Source organism: Anomalospiza imberbis, chromosome W, assembly GCF_031753505.1.
Source record: "Anomalospiza imberbis isolate Cuckoo-Finch-1a 21T00152 chromosome W, ASM3175350v1, whole genome shotgun sequence".
NCBI lineage: Eukaryota > Metazoa > Chordata > Aves > Passeriformes > Viduidae > Anomalospiza > Anomalospiza imberbis.
Window position 1 is genome coordinate 5,202,413 of NC_089720.1, and position 18,337 is coordinate 5,220,749.

Consider the following 18,337-nt stretch of genomic DNA (forward strand, 5'->3'; position numbering starts at 1 on the left):
ACAATCTAAATCAGTTGATAAAGCTAATTTTAATCAGCATTTTAGCCTTTGGTCAGTTGTGTACCCCCAGCCTACCCACTGGTGGGATGGTGTGAGAAGCAGAAAAGGCCTTGGCTCTGTGTAAGCCCTGATCAGCAGTAACAAAAACATCCCTGTGTTATCATAGTTTCCAGCACAAATCCAAAACACAGTCCCATACCAGCCACTGTGAAAAAAATTAACTCTACCTCAGCCCAAACCAGAACTGAAGCCCTGATTTTGGCAAGAAATAAGGATGTTTAAAGTTCATTTGCACCAAGAGTTACAGTTTACACAAAGATCTATTCTAGGCCTTCAAAACTATTAACATTCCCAAAGAAATATAAGAAAAATAAGATATAGCTTTCAAATATAAAATATTTTAAAACTAAAAGTTAGTGCATCATAACACAAGGACTTATCATACCCATGATGACTGACTGAGGGCCATTAAAAATACTTTTAAGTGCAATCATTGCTAGTTGAACAAAAATGTCACTTTTAAAAAGAGGGGCTACTGCTAAAATTAATTTTAATCAACTGATTATGAGTTCCAAAACCAGAATGCTGTATACGAGTATTAGAACAAGATTTAAAAGTATATTTCAGTCTTCCTGTCTTAGGTTGGAAATGGGGGTGTGTATTCAAATCCTATTTGTTAGAGGTGGGGCAGTTATCTTCTGTTAATTGGGCAGTTTCATTATCTCTTCCACAACCAATCCTCCCTCTGGGGAGATATCTTCTGTTAATGGGCCATTGAGTGTCACTGCATGACTGATAAAATTACATCACCCCATTGTGAGAAGCTCCGCCCTGAGGGAGGAACCAAGCATTCCTACCTGGATGTAATCAGAGCTTTGGAACACCACAAGGAGCCTTTTCCCACTGGATTCCCAGAGGAGCAGCTTTCTTCTCCACTGGATTTCCAGAGGAAGACCAGGCCCATCTACACCACCACTGGACCTTCAGAGAAAAACTACAGCCTTCTATAGGATCACTGCTTCAACAGAACCGCATCTGTCACTTCAGGAGGACTACAGCCACCATTTAATTGGACTGCTACCAACACCCTGACCAACAGGGTGTCAGGTTGTATTCTGACTCTGTCAGTGGTTTGTTTTCTTGTTTGTACTATTGTCAGAACTTATCTCCATACGGGCTACTAATTGTTGGTGTCGGTGCTCGGCACTAATTGACGGTGGATGGGAACTGTCACTGTTAGTTTATTATCTTACTGTAAGGCTTTCATATTTTCTCTCTGTGAGGTCTTACAATCAGCTTCTTGCAACACAGATTCTTTTTCTCTTTTTTCTGCATGGCTGGCTGACTTCTACCTATCCTTATTATGACCGCCTAACTCTATCTGTTTCTAGTAATACATACTAACTCTTACTGTCCCTAACATGAACACCCGACTCTTTCTGTCTCTAACAGACATAGTAAATAACCCTTATTGTCCCTAGCATGACTGTCTAACCCTTACTCTTCACAGCAGCACAGCTGACTGACTCTAACTCTCCAACTCTCTTCTTAACTAGTTGACTCACTCTTTTATAACACTCATCTTTATTAGACCATCCTTATTAAACACAGCTGTGACCTATTAAAAGCAAGCCTGTTCCTACTTTTTAGTAATTAGTACAACTGCAACTCTTCAGGGGTGAGATTGCCTTCAATACTATCTCTATTTTCTCACAATCTATCCTCTTACATACTATTGCATTTGCATTTTTAATTTTCCTAGTAAAGAACTGTTATTCCTATTCCCATATCTTTGCCTGAGAGCCCCTTAATTTCAAAATTATAATAATTTGGAGGGAGGGGGTTTACATTTTCCATTTCAAGGAAGGCTCCTGCCTTCCTTAGCAGACACCTGTCTTTTCAAACCAAGACACTTCCTAAAGAAGCACTAATTTTCATTCTTTATAACTATAAATATTGATTTACAAACATCGCTCTTACATAGAATTCAGTAACTTCATAAACCAGGAATCCACCCAATGCATATATATTTAAAAGAATTCTATAACTTTGCCTATACTACAGGTTTTAATTACCTACCAACTTTTAAACAATGTAAAAATAAAAGTTCTTGCAGGGCACTTCATTTCAAGGGCCAAAAACTTTACTAGGAGAACAGATTTACAATTTAAAATAAAAATACCAAAAACTAGATGAGCGGACATACCTCTGTCAACTACAGAATGTGGTTATGAGATGTGACAAGTATTATTATCATTATTATTATTACTTGGCAAGTCAAATAAAGTAATTTTATCATTTTGCTTAAAATTTTGAAGATGTCAATAACAAAGGTCAGGTGGAGAATATCTTAAAGGAGGACATTCTTACTTGAACTCTTGGTCAGTCTCAGGTTTACCTGAAATGCTCTCTGAATTCAGGGTAAAATCTCTCCAATTATTATTACACTAATTTAATATGTCCAATTATTATTTCCTTGCATATCTATAATCCACTGATAGGTATGCACATATCCAAGAAATCCAGTCCTCCATAAGCAGTTATTCAGAATTAATGTTGTGTCTGACCAGGAAGGAAGCCAAAGGCATTTTCCTTTCATTTACACACTATTTACAGCACTTGCAAGCCACAATGAAAGCATTATTTTTAGCAGCCACAGTTAGACACAGAATCACAGAATCATTTAGGATGGAAAGGGCCTTTAAAATCATCAAGTCTAACCATTAACCCAGTATTGCCAAATCCACCACCAAACCATGTTTTCAAGTGCCACCTCCACAGAGCTTTCAAATCCCTCCAAGGATGGTGACTCCATCACTGTCTTGGGAAGCCCATGTCAGGGCTTGACAACCCTTTCATAGCAGAAATTTCCCCTAATACCCAACTTAAACCTCCCCTGGTGCAACTTGAGGTTATTTCCTCTTGTCCAGTCACGTATTAACTGGGAGAAGAGGCCAACAACTGGCTACAACTTCCTTTCAGGTAGTTGTAGAGAGTGTTAAGGTCTCTCCTGAGCCTCCTTTTCCCCAGGCTTAGCCCTCTGAGCTCCCTCAGCTGCTCCTCATCAGACTTGTGCTCCAGATCCTTCCCCAGCTCCATTGCCCTTCTATGGACATGCTCCAGAACCTCAAATGTCTTTCTTGTTGTGAGGGACCCAAAATTGAACACAGTACTTGAGGTACAGCCTCACCAGTGCCAAGTAAAGGGGAACAATCACTGCCCTGGTCCTGCTGGCCACACTATTTCTGATACAAGGAAGGTTTCCATTGGCCGTCTTGGCCACCTGGGCACACTGCAGGCTCATGTTCAGCCACTGTCAACCAGCACCTCCAGGTCCTTTTCCACGGGGCCACTTTCCAGCCACTCTTCCCCAAGCCTGTAGTGTTACAGGGGGTTGTTGTGACTCAATGGCAGGACCTGAAGTGCGGCCAGGATGAAAAATTATGACCAAAGCCCTCTCTTGCAACCCTATAAACAGCAGTCCAAAGTAAGACCATTTGAGCTCTCCTGGCCCACAGCAGCTGCAAACAGCAACCTCCCTGAGTGAGACCTCTGAGACGCAGCGAACTCTTAAGTTTACTATACTCGGAGGATTGCCAAACAACAATAAATCCTGGGCTGATACCCCCACTCCTCAAGGCCTGACCCTTTGCCCATTGAGAAGATGCAAAGGCATCTGAAGTTAGTGTTTCACTACCTTTGAGAGGAATTTTTCACAGATACCTTGTACAGACTCTTTATATCTGTGTGCGTTTGCTATAGCAAATGTGGGAGAAACACTGCTCTCTGAGATTCTTAAGTACTTTAGATTTGTAAATTAGGCCTGTAAGAAAGTTGCTGTTGTGCTACAGTAAATCCTATATGAATCCTTTGTTAAATTGTTTAAGTTATAAATTAGGTTAAATGCTGTTAAGGTACTGTCAACTTTAAGTTAGGATAAGTACTGATAAGTTTAAGAACTGTTAAGTTTAAGTGCTGTTGGGCCTTTAGGCCATATTAGTTTTTATCCTTACCCTTTCTATCCTTTTGTCTCTCCCCCACCCCTCCCTGATAATTTTAGATTTATTTCAGTTTGGATTGATTGACTGGATTTTTTTTGTTTGCTTTTCCTCCATGTGCCTTAACCATCTAGTTAGTAGAGTGAACCTTGCCAATGAAGGTTGTTGTGCTTTTGCTTTTATTTTAAACCTGTTTTTACTGATACCTTTGCCAGTGATTCTTTAAGCAATATTAAAACACTCATTCAATTCATGACACAGTGGGAGCACTAAATTGGAGTACCATTCCTAAGCCATGACAGCCTTATTTGGTGCCCAATGTGCAGCACAAAGGGTTGAGATAACAACCGATCTGACCAGAGAAGGTTGGAAACAAATTTGATCTAACCATTTGTTGTATTAGGTGCGGAGCCACTGGTCACAATGTTGCTTGGTCTGTTAATGTGGGTGTGGTGCCGAATCCTGTGTATGTTCTCGTATATGATCCTTGTGGTGCTCTTTTTCAGAGCAGGGCGAGGGATCAGGATTGCTTTGTTGCTGTACTGTAGGATATCAGTTTATGACATGATAACATCAAGTGCAATGAGATCAATTGGGATGTGTATTCAGTGTTGGTCTCCTGCCCTGGCCTTGGGTGCTACCTTTGGGAGTCCATTAATAATTGTACCCAGCCTCTGGGGGGAACAGGGGAGGATGATTTTCCCCAGCCTTTAACCCCCTTTTCCTCCTTCAGGCCTGTTACAACAATTTTTGGAAATTTTGAATTCCCTTTGGATGTTAAGGAAAGCATGTTCTTGTTGCTACGTCTGCCAGGTCTCCTCAGTGCAGTCCACACCATGTTTAGAGTTAAGAAAGAGGTTTCTAGGGAGGTGTTAAAATATCTGCCCTGAGGGTGGATAGTCATTACGGATCATTACCAAGGAATTGCCTGAATTTTCCAACTGGAAGAGGCTACACTATGCCATAAACAGTTTGTACAAATGTCCATAAAAATAAGCCAACAGTAAGAAACTATATTTTTTTTAGAATTAAGGCTTCAGAATGAAGATTCTACAGACATAATATTTTGACAACTCTAGGATGTGATTGTGTGGTTTCAGATAGGGTAAAGTTAATTTATCCTCAGTAGCTGTTACAGTGCTGTGTTTTGTATTTAGAATGAGAATGGTGTTGATAACACACTGATGTTTTCATTTTTTGCTAACTCATGTTTATCCTAAGTCAAGGAATTTTTTCTTGTCTCATCTTCTGCAAGTGAGGAGGTTCACAAAAGAAACTGGGAGGGAACACAGCTGGGACAGGTGACCCAAACTGACCAAAGGGATATTCCACACCATAGAATGTCATGCCCAGGATATAAACTGGTGGGAGTTACCCAGAAGGGTGGCCGATCTGGGTTCGGGAAGGGGGGTCTGGCATCAGTCAGCAGATGGTGAGCAATTGCATTGTGCATCACTTGTTTTTCCCTTTTTATTATCATTTATCATTATTGCTGCATTTTACTTTATTTTCAATTATTAAACTGTTCTTATCTCAACACAGAAGTTTTACTTTTGATTCTCCTCCCCATTCCACCAGGGTGTGGAGGAGAGATGGGGTTGAACAAGCAGCTGCAACAGTACTTTTCTAAATATTTAATAGATTGATTACTAGGGAGATCACAATTACAACTGGATTTAGCAGCATGTTTTATAACGTGTATAGTCATGATTCATCACCATGACATGCAAAGTTATTCCACAGTTTCACTGTAGTCTGATAGAAGTATGATGCTCCCACATTTTTTTAAGATTTCATTATACTTTTAGAATGGAATCTCTTTCAAGACTGAAACTACAAGTACCATGTTATCAGATCTTTTTCCACAAAGATTCCCAAGAGGATAAAAATTCTTCTACATGACTATGGAGATCAACCCACCAGCAGACTGAGTATAAAACTCAGTTTGCTTTTTCTTTCAAGCAAAATAAAATAATTTTTTTTAAAAGAAAAAAAAATAGAATAAACCAGTCAATATCCCAAGAACTTACCTTCAGACTTAAGCTTTGTAAGAACAAAAATCAGGTAGTTGTTGAAATCTGGATACTGATTGAGTTGTTCTAGTTTCTGAAGAGAAAAACTGTTAAGGAAATCTTCACACACAGCATTTATAGCTTTCTGAATACTATGATTAAGTGAGCTATGTACTACTGCATCATTAAAAAATGCTATGACTATAAACTCACAACATACAGGCTATGAACACTTTAAAAACAATTTCTGTAATTTTCATACTGAAGCAGTAGCTCTTTAGTTATGTTGAAATCGGAGAAAAGAATCCAGGAACAAACACAGAAGTTCCCACCCTCCCCAAACCCCCTACAGTCCTCTGTACAGTTTTAGATTTCAAAATTTGCACTTAAAAGTCAACAAAACCAAGGAATCCACTAAGACACAATCACATAATACATAATTTTTTTACTCCACAATAAATAAAAGCATTTCAGCATTAAAATACAACTATGATGATTTTTATAAGCTAGTCACTTTAATATTAGTCATATACATTTCTATGATGTTAACTAGCCAGTCTGAACTTTCAACTGTGAAAAGCTGTTTCATTATAAATGCCCAGATATTTGTACAAAGAAGTTCATGTTTATCCATGGTCTCTTTAAAAAAAAAATCCTGTACACAAAACAATTTTCTAGTGACACCTCTCTGAATAAGCATCTTACTAGCAATACCAACCTCTTTACTATGTTCTCTGGGGCAACTGCAAGAAGAATTATTATGTTTCTGAACAATTAGAAGGTACGTAGCTGTTTTTCTAAAATTTGTTATTAGTTTTGCCTCAAATTTCTAAGCCACTGCTTGCCTAGAACAGCATTCTGGCATTCTCCTTGTAACTTGTTCTCACACCCTGGTATTAATTACTATTATGCTCAACAATATTTTAAGTCATAAGCATGCAGTTACCAAATATACTAGATATCATCAGTATGGCAAACAATGAAGACATTTAACAAAAAAAATTTTTTTAGAACTAGTAGGCTTATTTGCTTCATAGGCATTTATTTTACTTGCTGTACAGCTAAAGCTCTAAATATTCAAAGTTGCTAAACCCTGACCATACATATTTATGTTGACATTGATGGCCCTTCCACTGATCAATAGCCAGATGCCATTATTTGAAGCAGACCTTTAAAATGTAATTTTACATGAAAGCTACATTATAATCACTGCTGCTATAATCACTTTTGTATTTGAAATACTAAAGAGCACCTGTTTAAATCTGGGGCATTATCAGAACACTTCACAACTTCTTTATAATATTTTTCATAGGAAGCAATATCATCTTAAGAATCTGAAACACAGCTGCAAAAACAAGGTGAAGTCTACCTTCACCTTTCAGGTAAGAATAGAAGCCTTCCAAGGTTTGACCACATCTACTAGGAAAGCCAAGAAGTCAAGCAAATTTGGCTTCAAGCTAAACTCCTAACACAACATACATAGGTATTCTTACCTACATAAATGTTTTGTTGCCTTTTGTGAAGACATTCAAGCAAATGCCTTAAATAAAAAGTGATCAAGATGCTAAACTCATATTCTTCATAGGAAGATATCCTTTCAGGACTTCTAGATATTTTAAAGCACCTCTATAGTTAGCTCAAGGAACAGGAGCCAGTAGATGAGAGCTTTATTTTTCAAGACTTATGCTTCTACTAGACTAAATGTAAAATTTTCCTCTTTCAATCTTTGGTCCTTAAAACCTCGCTATTTCATCACTTCTACAATCAAGAGAGACCTGAGGGGGGAACAAACAACTCCACACCCAAACAACAAACCAAGAATCCCCAACACTAACGCAAAATGCACTGCAAAGCTGCACAAGCCACATAGGGTAGATTTCACTCTTCCTGTAAGATGTAAAAAGTGTAACAAACAGTATTTCAGGCTCAGGATTCTAGGCAGAAACATCCTCACAACACGGTCAGAGCCAGCAGGTCACCGAGAGCGTGCAGTCGGCTCCACCAGAACACTCCTCCCACCAGCTCCAGCTTTCGCCGTGAATCCTAGCGCTGGATTAGTTTAGGAAGCCCCTGCTCACCCCTGCTTTGCTGCAGGGCCAACAGCTACCCCGCACCGCATTATCAACTCTGCCTGGCGAGCAGAGCCCCCCCCTCCCTCCGCTCCAGCCTTCTCGGTGGGATATGCTGAGGATAAGGGCTAGGTGCTGGCAGCGGCCCAGCATGGAGTAATCTGGAAAAGCAGCAGATACCAAAGCAGCCACAAAGGAGCCAAGGCTTTAAAAATTAAAAAAAAAAAACAAAACAAAACAAAAAAAAAAACCAAACCAAAAAAAACAAACAAAAAAAACCCAAAAAAAAAAAAACCAACGAACCTTGGCTCGGGGCTCGCAACAGGTGCCCGGGCTCTCGGTGGGGGAAGGCGGCCCTGCGGCCCATAGGCCGTCTTAGCGGTTCAAATGCCGCGCCACGGCCACCCGCTCAAGCGGCTCAGCCCACAGTGTTCGCTGTGGCGGCTCCCCGGAAAGGCCCGGCCGCCACCTGCCTGCCACAGCACTGGCCTGTGGCCACGCTGCCCCCTACCCAGAATCCCCAGCCTCCCTAGCGGTCGCTCGGACGGCCGCAGCCCCGCTCTGCCTGCTGTGCCCGCCCGCGGCGTAGGCCTCGACCAAGGATACTTGTTGAACGGCTCTCTGCGTGGTGGTGTCCGGAGACTGCGATTCCTTGAGCAGCTGCAGGATCTGCAGAAGCCCCTGTTCGTCAGGCTTCCACTCATACTCCATCTTGGCTTGCTGAAAAAAAACATCAAACAAGAGGCCGCGATTAGCGGCGCGGCAGGCCCCGGGAAGGAAGGGAGGGAGGAAGGGACAAAAGAAGGTAGGGGGGAAACAAGCAAGCACGCTAGCTAGCTAGCTGGCTGCATGACGCCCGGCCTGCTCTCACCCGAGCCCGGCCCCACAGAAGGACAGCACTAACCTGCTCCAGTACACGGACTGAGTCACGGCGAATTTGCAATCTGGCTCCAAGAGCCGCCTTGCGTCCTCCTGGGTCCTAGCGCCGCGCACGCCCCGCCCACCAGCGCCACCGTCAGCTTTTCCCCAGTGCGTTCCACACCGTCAAGAGCCTGGGGGCGACAAAAGGCGAGCCCCTCAATTCCGGGCGGGGGAAAACGGGGCGTCTCCTCCCCAGCCCTTCCCCACCACCACTCGAAACCAGAGAGAACGCTCCAGCAGCCCCGACAGGCAAAGAGTGAAGCAGAGCCTCTGCCCGGCCTCCTCGGGACAGCTGCGGCCACACACCCGCAGCACCTGTCAGCGACCTAGGAGGCTGCAGCCCACGAAGAAGTGGGGATGCGAATGCAGACCGAAGAGTTAAGAACGTGGTACCTGCTTTGCTGTCTGCTTTACTTCTACATTATTTAGTTTAATGATGGATAGATTTCATAAGTTCTCAATGTCGTGTGTAAAGAGGGAATAAGACCAAGTACACAAGAAGGGGGGAAAGAAAATGTTTTGAATACCTAGTGTATCTTATCCTCAGCGTCAAAATATATCAGAGGAAATTTCAGGTCAAAATTAGCAATTTTTGTGTATATAGAATAGTTCAGTTGGAAGGGACCTACAATGATTTTAGGAAAAAAATCTTCACAGAAGGTGTTGACAAGTATTGGAACAGGCTGCCCAGGGAAGTGGTAGAGTCACCCTCCCTGGTGGGATTTAAAATACATTTAAAATACATTTGTGTTATGTACGTATTATATATATATCTCATACATATGCTACTGGGCAAAATAAGAACATACACTGATTAAAACTGGTCTAAAATATGAAAATCAAACCCAGTAATTACTTATCCTTTTACAATCTTTTTAGTCATTGTGTTTGTAATCATCCTGCTAACATTCCCCTTTCAGTGAAAACTTTCTGCTTGCTCTCCTGCAGCACAGTACTCAATATGAGTGTCACACACATGCTGCACATCACAGCCTTAAAAATTGTTCAGAGGCACCGAGGACAGGAAACATTAGTGGTTCCTGAGTGTGGCCCAGGTAATGTTGTGTGGTTCCTAATCTCACCTCACCAATGCTTTCAATTAAATCCATATTTAAGTTACAGTCAGCTGTCCGGTCTCATGCACTAAGAAGTGTCCCAGAGACAAGTATCTCTAGGTGCTAAGAAGTGTCCTGGGTGAGTAAAGGATTGTCACCAGTTAGTAAGAAAGGATGGGTACAAAGGTTTATGTGAAATTTTTGTGAGCAGTCCCTCTAGTACAGAAAAGTATCAAACAAAGAATCTGGGTTAGCCAGACTCAGGCCATTAAAACCTATGCTTGTGTCCCACAACCATATGGGCAGGAGAGTTCTCCATAGTGATGCTTGCACAGATGGAGCAGATGAAAGGTAAGGTCCAGCAAAACAAGGAAGTGCTAATTTGGGTCTCATTACCCTGACTGCTGCCTTGTCAGGCAGGCTGTAGAAATTCAATGATCTTTGAGACTTTTGTACCACTATCAAATTTGTTTGAAATTGATTAGAGCTTCAAAAGTTAGTATTCAGAAAATATGACACAATGATTACATCTGTGAAATTTTATCAGGAAACCAAGTGCACTCAAGAAAAAGAAGATTAAATATGGAAAACAAGAACCAGAAAGGAAGGTTGAGAGACAGAACTGGAAAAAGCAGGAAGATATGCAGGCCATGAATCCATACCTAAGAAAAACTGACATAGGTTTTCTTTCCATCAGCATGACCAGACTTAAATCTTAATAAGATCTTTCTGCAGTGGAAGAGAAAAAAAAACTACAAATCAGAGTATGAATTTGAGCCTCTACTATTAGTGGGGACATCAAAAAGCTTTAGACAATCATCCTCCAGGGTAGGTTCCTCCTTAGGCTACATACAGGATCCTTTACCACTGGGAACTACTCAGCAAATATAGAAATCAAAGCAGGTACCTGTCCTGGTTCCGGCCAAGATCAGCAGGAGGGGGCGTGGCCAAGACATTGTGTTATTCATTACCATCTTACATCATTGCTAGTGGTAGGCAAAAGGGACTCTCTCAACTTCTGAGAAGGGCGTCCCTTTCAAATAGAACAAAGCGTGGTGGGGTAGGGAACCAGTCAGCCATTGTTCATTGTCTCAGGGTCTGTGGTGAACATTTTTGCATATGAATCATTCCTTTTTGCATACTTTAATTATTAACATTGTTGCTGTTACTTTTCAGTTTTTTATCTCATTGTTTTTTCTAGTAAATTGTTCATATCTCAACCTGTGACCTTTGACTTTTGTGCCTCTAATTCTCCTCTCTGGCCACCTGCAGGGGGAAGGGGGGGGAAGAGGGAAGAGGAAGTGAGCAGCAGTGTGGTTTGGAAAGTCTCGGTGTGAGAACTTAATTGGGGAGTACCATTCCTAAGCCATGGCAGCCTTATTTGGTGCCCAATGTGCAGCACAAAGGGTTGAGAGAGATTGGGCATTGTAATGGGCTGCCCAGGGAGGTGGCAAAGTCACTGTCCCTGGAGATGTTTAAGAAAAGACTGGATATGGCACTTAGTCCCATGGTCTAGTTGAAAAGGTGGTGTTAGGTCATAGGTTGGACCCGATGATCTCAAAGGTCTTTTCCAACCTAGTTGGTTTGTGATTCTGTAAATTCTCCTTGGAATAGAGGGTGATGGCTGGGTTTCTGATATAGTGAGGCCTGGCAAATTGACTACATTGGACCACTGCCATGAACACTCCAAGACAAGAGCTACATACCATGGTAGAGGCAACAACTGCCTGGCTGGAAACACACCCTGTAAACCATGCCACTGCTCAAAACACTATCTTAGGCCTTGAGAAACACATTTTGTGGTGACATGGTACCCCAGAGAGAATCAAATCAGACAATGGGACTCATTTTCAAAATAACCTTATAAATTCTTGGGCAAAGAAACATGGTATTGAGTGGATATATCCCATCCCTTATCACCCACAAGCCTCTGGAAAGATTGAGAGGTATAATGGATTGTTGAAGACTATGTTAAGAGCATTAGGTAATGGGGTGTGGAAGCACTGGGATACAAATTTAGCAGAAGCCACTTGGCTGGTCAGCACTAGGGGATCTGCTAACTGCCCTGGTCCTGCCCACACAAAACCCCTACACACTGGGAGAAGATAAGGTCGCCATATTATGCATATGTAAGTGGCTGGGGAAGTTGGTGTGGATTTCTACTCCCATGACAAATGGCAAACCCATTTGTGGGATTGTCTTTGCCCAAGGACCAGGGTGTAATTTGTTGGGTAATGCAGAAGGATGGGGAGACCCAGTGTGTGCCTCAAGGCAATTTAACCTTGGGGGAAAAATAATCTGTGTGAGTTTTATGCTGCAGGAAGTAAAGTAGCAGAGATGACATGAACTGATGAAGAATGAATTTTGTGAGGAGCAAGGAGAATGTGATAACAACCCAAACCGAGCTGGTGCCAGCGCCCAATGATCAACTGTGGTGCTTCTCCTGTCCTGACCACCTATCCTGATGGACTGGAGCCCAAGTCATGGATCTGGAGGGGTGGAAGAAGCCCATGAAAAGGGAAAACAATATCTATCTGTGAAAGGATGGGATAGTAATTAATGAAAATGTACAAATCTCTATGTTGGATACAGAGATGGTTTAAGGATGTAGTTTAAGTTGTGTGTGTAGGTAATAAGGGATTCCAGTAATGAGAAATAAATACAAAGGATCAGCTAGACGATATATATATATATATATATATACGAAATTATGTGAGTTCTGAGTATGATGCAAATGCTATGGAATAATGGGTAGAGACTGTATTGGGTCCTGCTGAGCTAGAGTTCACTTCCCCCTAGCAGTCCTCACAGGGCTGTGCTTTGCATTAGGAGCTGTAAAGGTGTTGATAACACACCAGTGTTTTGGCTACTGCTGAGCAGCACTGGCACAGCATCAGCACTGTCTCTAAGCATTCCCTTCCCATCAAGGGGCTGGGGGGGACCAGCTGACCCAAACTGACCAAAGGGTATTCCATACCATATGATGTCAGCTCAGATATAAAAGCTAAGGGAGAGAGGAGGAACTGGGGGGTATTCTACAACATTTACCTTCCAGAGCAACCACTACACATGCTGAAGCCCTGTTTCCTGGGAAGTGTCTGAATAATGCTCGCTAATGGAAAAAGAGAATAAACCTTTTTTTGCCTTTGCTTATGCATGCACAAATTTTCACTTCTTTTGCTTTAGTAAACTGCCTTATCTCAACCTACAAGTTATTTTCTATCTTATTTTCTCTCCCCTGTCCCACCGGGGAGTAATAGAGCAGCTTGGTGGGCACCTGGCTTCCAGCCAAGGTCAACCCACTAAACTACTAAAGGCCATGTCTTCAAGGGGAGCCTAGTGATCAAGTCTTCTTGCTCCAGCTACAGGATGCATTGCACTTGCAGGCTCTTGTCCTGCTGAGAGACTTCACCCTGACATCTGCTGGGAAATGAGCACGGGGAGCTGTAGGCAATCCAAAAGACTCCTGGAATCCATGGAGGATAACTTCTTGAACCAAGTAATAGACAGCCCTACCAGAGGGGATTTGATGGTCACCAATGTAAATGAACTAATTGGGGATGTCACGACTGGAGGCAGTCTGGGCTGCAGTGATCATGCACTGGTGGAGTTCGTAGTCCCAAGGGACAAGGGTCATATAAAGAGGGAAGGCCCCTGAACTTTAGGAAAGCAAATTTCCAGCTCTTCAAGGAGAAAGTCAAAAGGATCCCCTGGGAGACTGCCCTCAGAGACAAGGGAGTGGAACAGAGCTAGCAGATTTTTAAAGACATCTTCCATGGAGTAAAAGACCTAGTGAACCCCAGGGACAAGAAATCAGGCAAGGAAAGCAAGATGCCAGCATGGCTGAGTTGACCTGGTGGTCAAACTAAAGAGCAAGAAGTAAATGCACAGGCAGTGGAAGAAGAGACAGGTACAATCAGAAGAGTCTAGGGATGCAGTCCAGTTATGAAGGGATGTAGTGAGGAAGGCCAAGGCAAACCTGGAGCTGAACTTGGAAAGGGGCACAAAGAATAACAAGGAAGGACTTCTACAGGTATATCAGCCAGAAAAAAAAGCCAAAGGTTTACTCTCCCCTCAATAAACAAGGCCAGCAAACTGATAAATACAGACAAGAAGGCTGACATACTCAACAACTTTTACCTCAGTCTTCAATGGCAACCTCTCTTCCCATACCTCTCGAGTGGGTGGACAGAAAAATGGAAACTGGGGAAGCAAAGTCCCTCCAACTGTAAGTGAAGATCAGGTTCATGTCCACCTGAGGAACCTTAATATACATGTCTATGGAATCCAATGAGATGCATCCCAGAGTTCTGAGGGAACTGGCTGATGCAGTTGCCAAGCCACTCTCCATGAAAAGTTATGGCTTCCCCTCTGTACCTGAGAAGATCATGGAACAGATCTTCCTAGAAGCTCTGCTAAGGCATATGGAGGACAGGGAGGTGATTCGGGACAACCAGCACAGCTTCACCAAGGTCAAAAACTCCCTCACCAACCTGTGGCCTTCTACAACGGAGTGACTACATCAGTGGACAAGGGAAGGGCTACAGATGTCATTTATCTGGACTTCTGTAAAGCCTTTGACACGGTCCCCCACAACATCCTTCTCACTAAATTGAAAAGAGATGGATTTGATGGATGGACTGGTGGATGAGGAATTTGTTAGTCACATCCAGAGGGTAGTGATCAATGGCTCAGAGTCCCAATGGACATCGTTGACAAGTGGTGTCCCTCAGGGGTCCATATTGGGACCAGTGCTATTCAACATCTTCATCAATGACAGACAGTGGGATCGAGTGCATTCTCGGCAAGTCTGCAGATGACACCAAGCTGAGTGGTGCAATTGACACACCTGAAGGACAGGATGCCATTCAGAGGGACCTGGATAAGCTCGAGAAGTGGGCCCATGGGAACCTCATCAGGTTCAACAAGGCCAAGTGCAAGGTACTGCACCTGGGTTAGGGCAACCCTCAGTATCAATACAGGCAGAGTGATGAACGGATTGAGAGCAGCACCAAGGAAAATGACTTTGGAGATGCTGGTGGATGGAAGGCTGGACATGAGCTGGCAATATGCACTGGCGGCCCAGAAAGGCAATCGTATCCTGGGCTGCATTCAAAGCAGCGTGACCAGCCAGTCGAGAGAAGGGATTTTGCCCCTCTGATCTTGAGACCCCTCCTGAAGTACTGCATCCAGCTCTGGGGCCCCCAACACAGGAAGGACATGGACCTGTTGGAGCAAGTTCAGATGAGCCCAAGTTGATTAGAGGGATAGAGCACTTCTCCTATGTGGAAAGGCTGAGGGAGTTGGGGTCATTTAGCCTGGGAAGAAAAAGCTTCATAGTGACCTTATTGCAGTTTTCAAGTACCTAAAAGGGCTACAAGAAACCGGGAAAGGACTTTTTACCAGGGCACGGAGTGATAGGATAAGGAAGAATGGCTCCAAACTGAAAGAGGGTAGGTTTACACTGGAGATTAGTAAGAAATTCTTTACTGTGAGGGTGGTGAGGCCCTGGCACAGGTTGCCCAGAGAAGCTGTGGCTGCCCATCCCTGGAAGTATTTAACACCAGGATGGATTGGGCTTTGAGCAACCTGGTCTAGTGAAAGTTGTCCTTGCCCATGTGGGGGAGGTTGGAACTAGATGATCTTTATAGTCCCTTCCAACCCAAACCTTTCTATGATTCTATGAACTTAGAGTGTCTGGTTAAAAAAACAAAAATAGTACATGACAGTATAATTCTTACTGTGTTCTTAGTTTTTACTTTCTTCACTCATTTCTACCACTGTTTTTTGAAAAAGCAGTCTTACAACTACATCTATAATACCAGCTTTGAAGCAGCATTGAATGAGTGTAAAGGAATGCACAAAGTAAAGCAATGTTACTTTTTCTACACAGAGAGATTGCTGTTGTGTAGATGAACAATCAGGTAAAATTTCTTGGTGATTAATGCAGCCTTAAACAATAGAATAGACATTACAATCACTACCAGTCCCCATAGCAATTATTTTATCTCATTTTATTTCAAATGCAGCATTTTATGTGATGCCTAAAGATTTTTTCCTTTATATCTGTAACTTTATAGATTTTAATATATAGCTGTATAATTTCTAACTCTGTCACTTTAGCTTAGTAGCTGCACTTTCCCACATATTATGCTAGCTTATTGGAATTCTGTTTAGTCTTGCTTTTTAGGCTAGCAAGGACACTGTTTTCCACTAGAACTTCGAAGACATAACAAGAAAACCCCTGGAATAACTCCAATGGGGCAGAACCTGGGGGGAATTTACCTAACCAACTGCTCTTCTAATTGGATAATATTTGCTAGATATACTATTTACCTGATCTTATAAAATTGTACTAATCTAATTCCAGGTGCAGTTTTCTCCATATTGTGTACTGGAAAGATTTCGAGTAAATACTTGCTTTTATATTATCATTTTAACACTGTTTGGAAAAGTTCTGTGTTCTTTCCAGGCAACATATGCCTAAAGAAGAAATGTTAAAAACCAAAAATTAAAATTAATTATTAATTAAGTTTTGAAAATCCACATAAACCTAAGGAATTTGAACACATAAAAATATAATGAGGAATTTCAATTTAATTTTTACTTGAGTTGTAAGTTTTCAATATTCTAGGCATTTAAATACTCTAATGTAGGTTTGTGAAATATATCAGAATTGTATTCGAATCAGAGAGGATCCCTAATTGTGACTATAGTCTAAATAACTAGAGATGTGAAATAATCTCCTTAAAATGTGAACAATAATGCAACCAATAAAGAAAAAATGTTTCAAAGTTTTCAAAGGGGTGTGGTTTTTTTCTTCCCCAAAGGTAAAAGAAATGTAAATAGTGGGGAAAATCTAATTTTAAATAATTAAATTTACTTTAAATGCACAGGTTATTTAAGAATGTTAAGGCTATTTTAATAAAAACCTGTTGCAAATACCTTTACCATCTCTACTAAACAAATTTGATGGCATTTCACACATCATCTTAGTGTTAAAATAATAGTGCAACCACTACATGAAACTTAAAGCTATGAAGAGTTGAAACCACATTGACAGCTTAAATCATCTACAGACAAGAGAACAAATTATTTCTCAGTCCTATATAACAGTTGTTATATATTATCATTATTCAGAATCTGGGCTTTTTTTCCTGCTAGTGATTCTACGGTTTTCACCTCAAGGCTAAATTTACTGACCAGCAGCATTACAACATACTTTTTGCCCTTTCTCAGATTTTATGTAGAAATTCTCCTTTGGTGCAATGTTCACAGATGCCTTGAGTCTCTCTCATAGTTCTCATTCTCCTTCTATCTGCCTCTTGTAGACCATTTATCTTTTATTTTGTAATTCAGTTGTAAGCCATATGCAAAAAAGACTGATGCTTTTTTACACTTGCGTAATGTGTTAGAGCTTTAATTCAGATGTAGAGCTTCTGGGCACTACTGCAATTTAAATATTAACTGAAAAAATATTATACTCAATTGCAAAAAGGTTTGGGCTATTTTCTGCATGACATAGCAGCCAATCTTTTTTTTTTTAGTTCTTGGGGGCTTTATTTTTCTATTTTTTAATTCTTTTAAATCATCTTCAATAACAATTTTGAGAATTTGACAATGCACTAGATTAAAAATTACACCTCTAAATTAAAAATCTCTTTTGTAAAACTTGGTCTTACCATCATAGCATACCAATACAAATAATATGAAAGTTTTAGGAGACTCCCTTCTGAAGGGAACAGAAGGTACCATATGCAGATCAGACACACTCCTTAAGGAAGTCCGCTGCCTCCCTGGGGCATTAAAGATGTGAAGAGAAAGCTTCCTACCCAGTACAGCCCTCATATTATTATCCAGTATTGATTTTTCAGGTAGGCAGCAATGAGGTTGCAACAAGAAGTCTGAGGGCAATCAAGAGAGACTTCAGGGCATTGAGATGACTGGTTAAGGGATCAGAGGCACAAGTAGTGTTCTCCTCTATCCTTCCAGTCACAAGGAATAATGAAGGAAGAATCAGGAAGAGCCAGCAACTCAGTACCTGGCACCGAGTGTGGTGTCACTGGCAGAACTTTGGGGGTCCTTGATCATGGGTCAGTCTATACAACACCAGGCTTGCTGGGTTCACCTGTCTCAAAGGAAGAAAAGGATCTTTGCACAGGAGTTAGCAGGGCTCATTGAAAGAGCTTTAAACAATCTTTGAAGGAGGAAAGGGATAAAAATCAAGCTTGCTACAGGTAAGCTGGGGGAAGGGGGGGGGGAGGCATGTGACTGAGGGGTGT

At 41.7% G+C, this 18,337-nt stretch overlaps 1 protein-coding gene and 2 long non-coding RNA genes across 6 annotated transcripts in view; 2 read left to right on the forward strand and 1 right to left on the reverse strand.

The window, feature by feature from the left end:
* LOC137464250 (transportin-1-like) overlaps positions 1 to 18,337 on the reverse strand; it is a 141,616-nt gene that overhangs the window by 111,012 nt on the left and 12,267 nt on the right. For 2 of the 4 annotated variants that reach the window (XM_068175552.1, XM_068175549.1), the window contains exons 2-3: positions 8,686 to 8,799; positions 6,029 to 6,104 (exon numbers count right to left, since the gene is read on the reverse strand). In XM_068175552.1, the coding sequence (XP_068031653.1) occupies positions 6,029 to 6,104; positions 8,686 to 8,799 (190 nt within the window). The other 2 variants (XM_068175550.1, XM_068175551.1) reach the window with 2 other exon arrangements.
* The window catches only part of LOC137464258 (uncharacterized), a 360,835-nt gene that overhangs the window by 41,100 nt on the left and 301,398 nt on the right, over positions 1 to 18,337 (forward strand). The gene's annotated exons all lie outside the window — the stretch shown is intronic.
* LOC137464262 (uncharacterized) overlaps positions 1 to 18,337 on the forward strand; it is a 247,754-nt gene that overhangs the window by 11,744 nt on the left and 217,673 nt on the right. The window contains exon 2 of the long non-coding RNA XR_010994139.1: positions 683 to 1,127. This is a non-coding gene — a long non-coding RNA (uncharacterized lncRNA). The remainder of the gene's footprint in view (positions 1 to 682; positions 1,128 to 18,337) is intronic.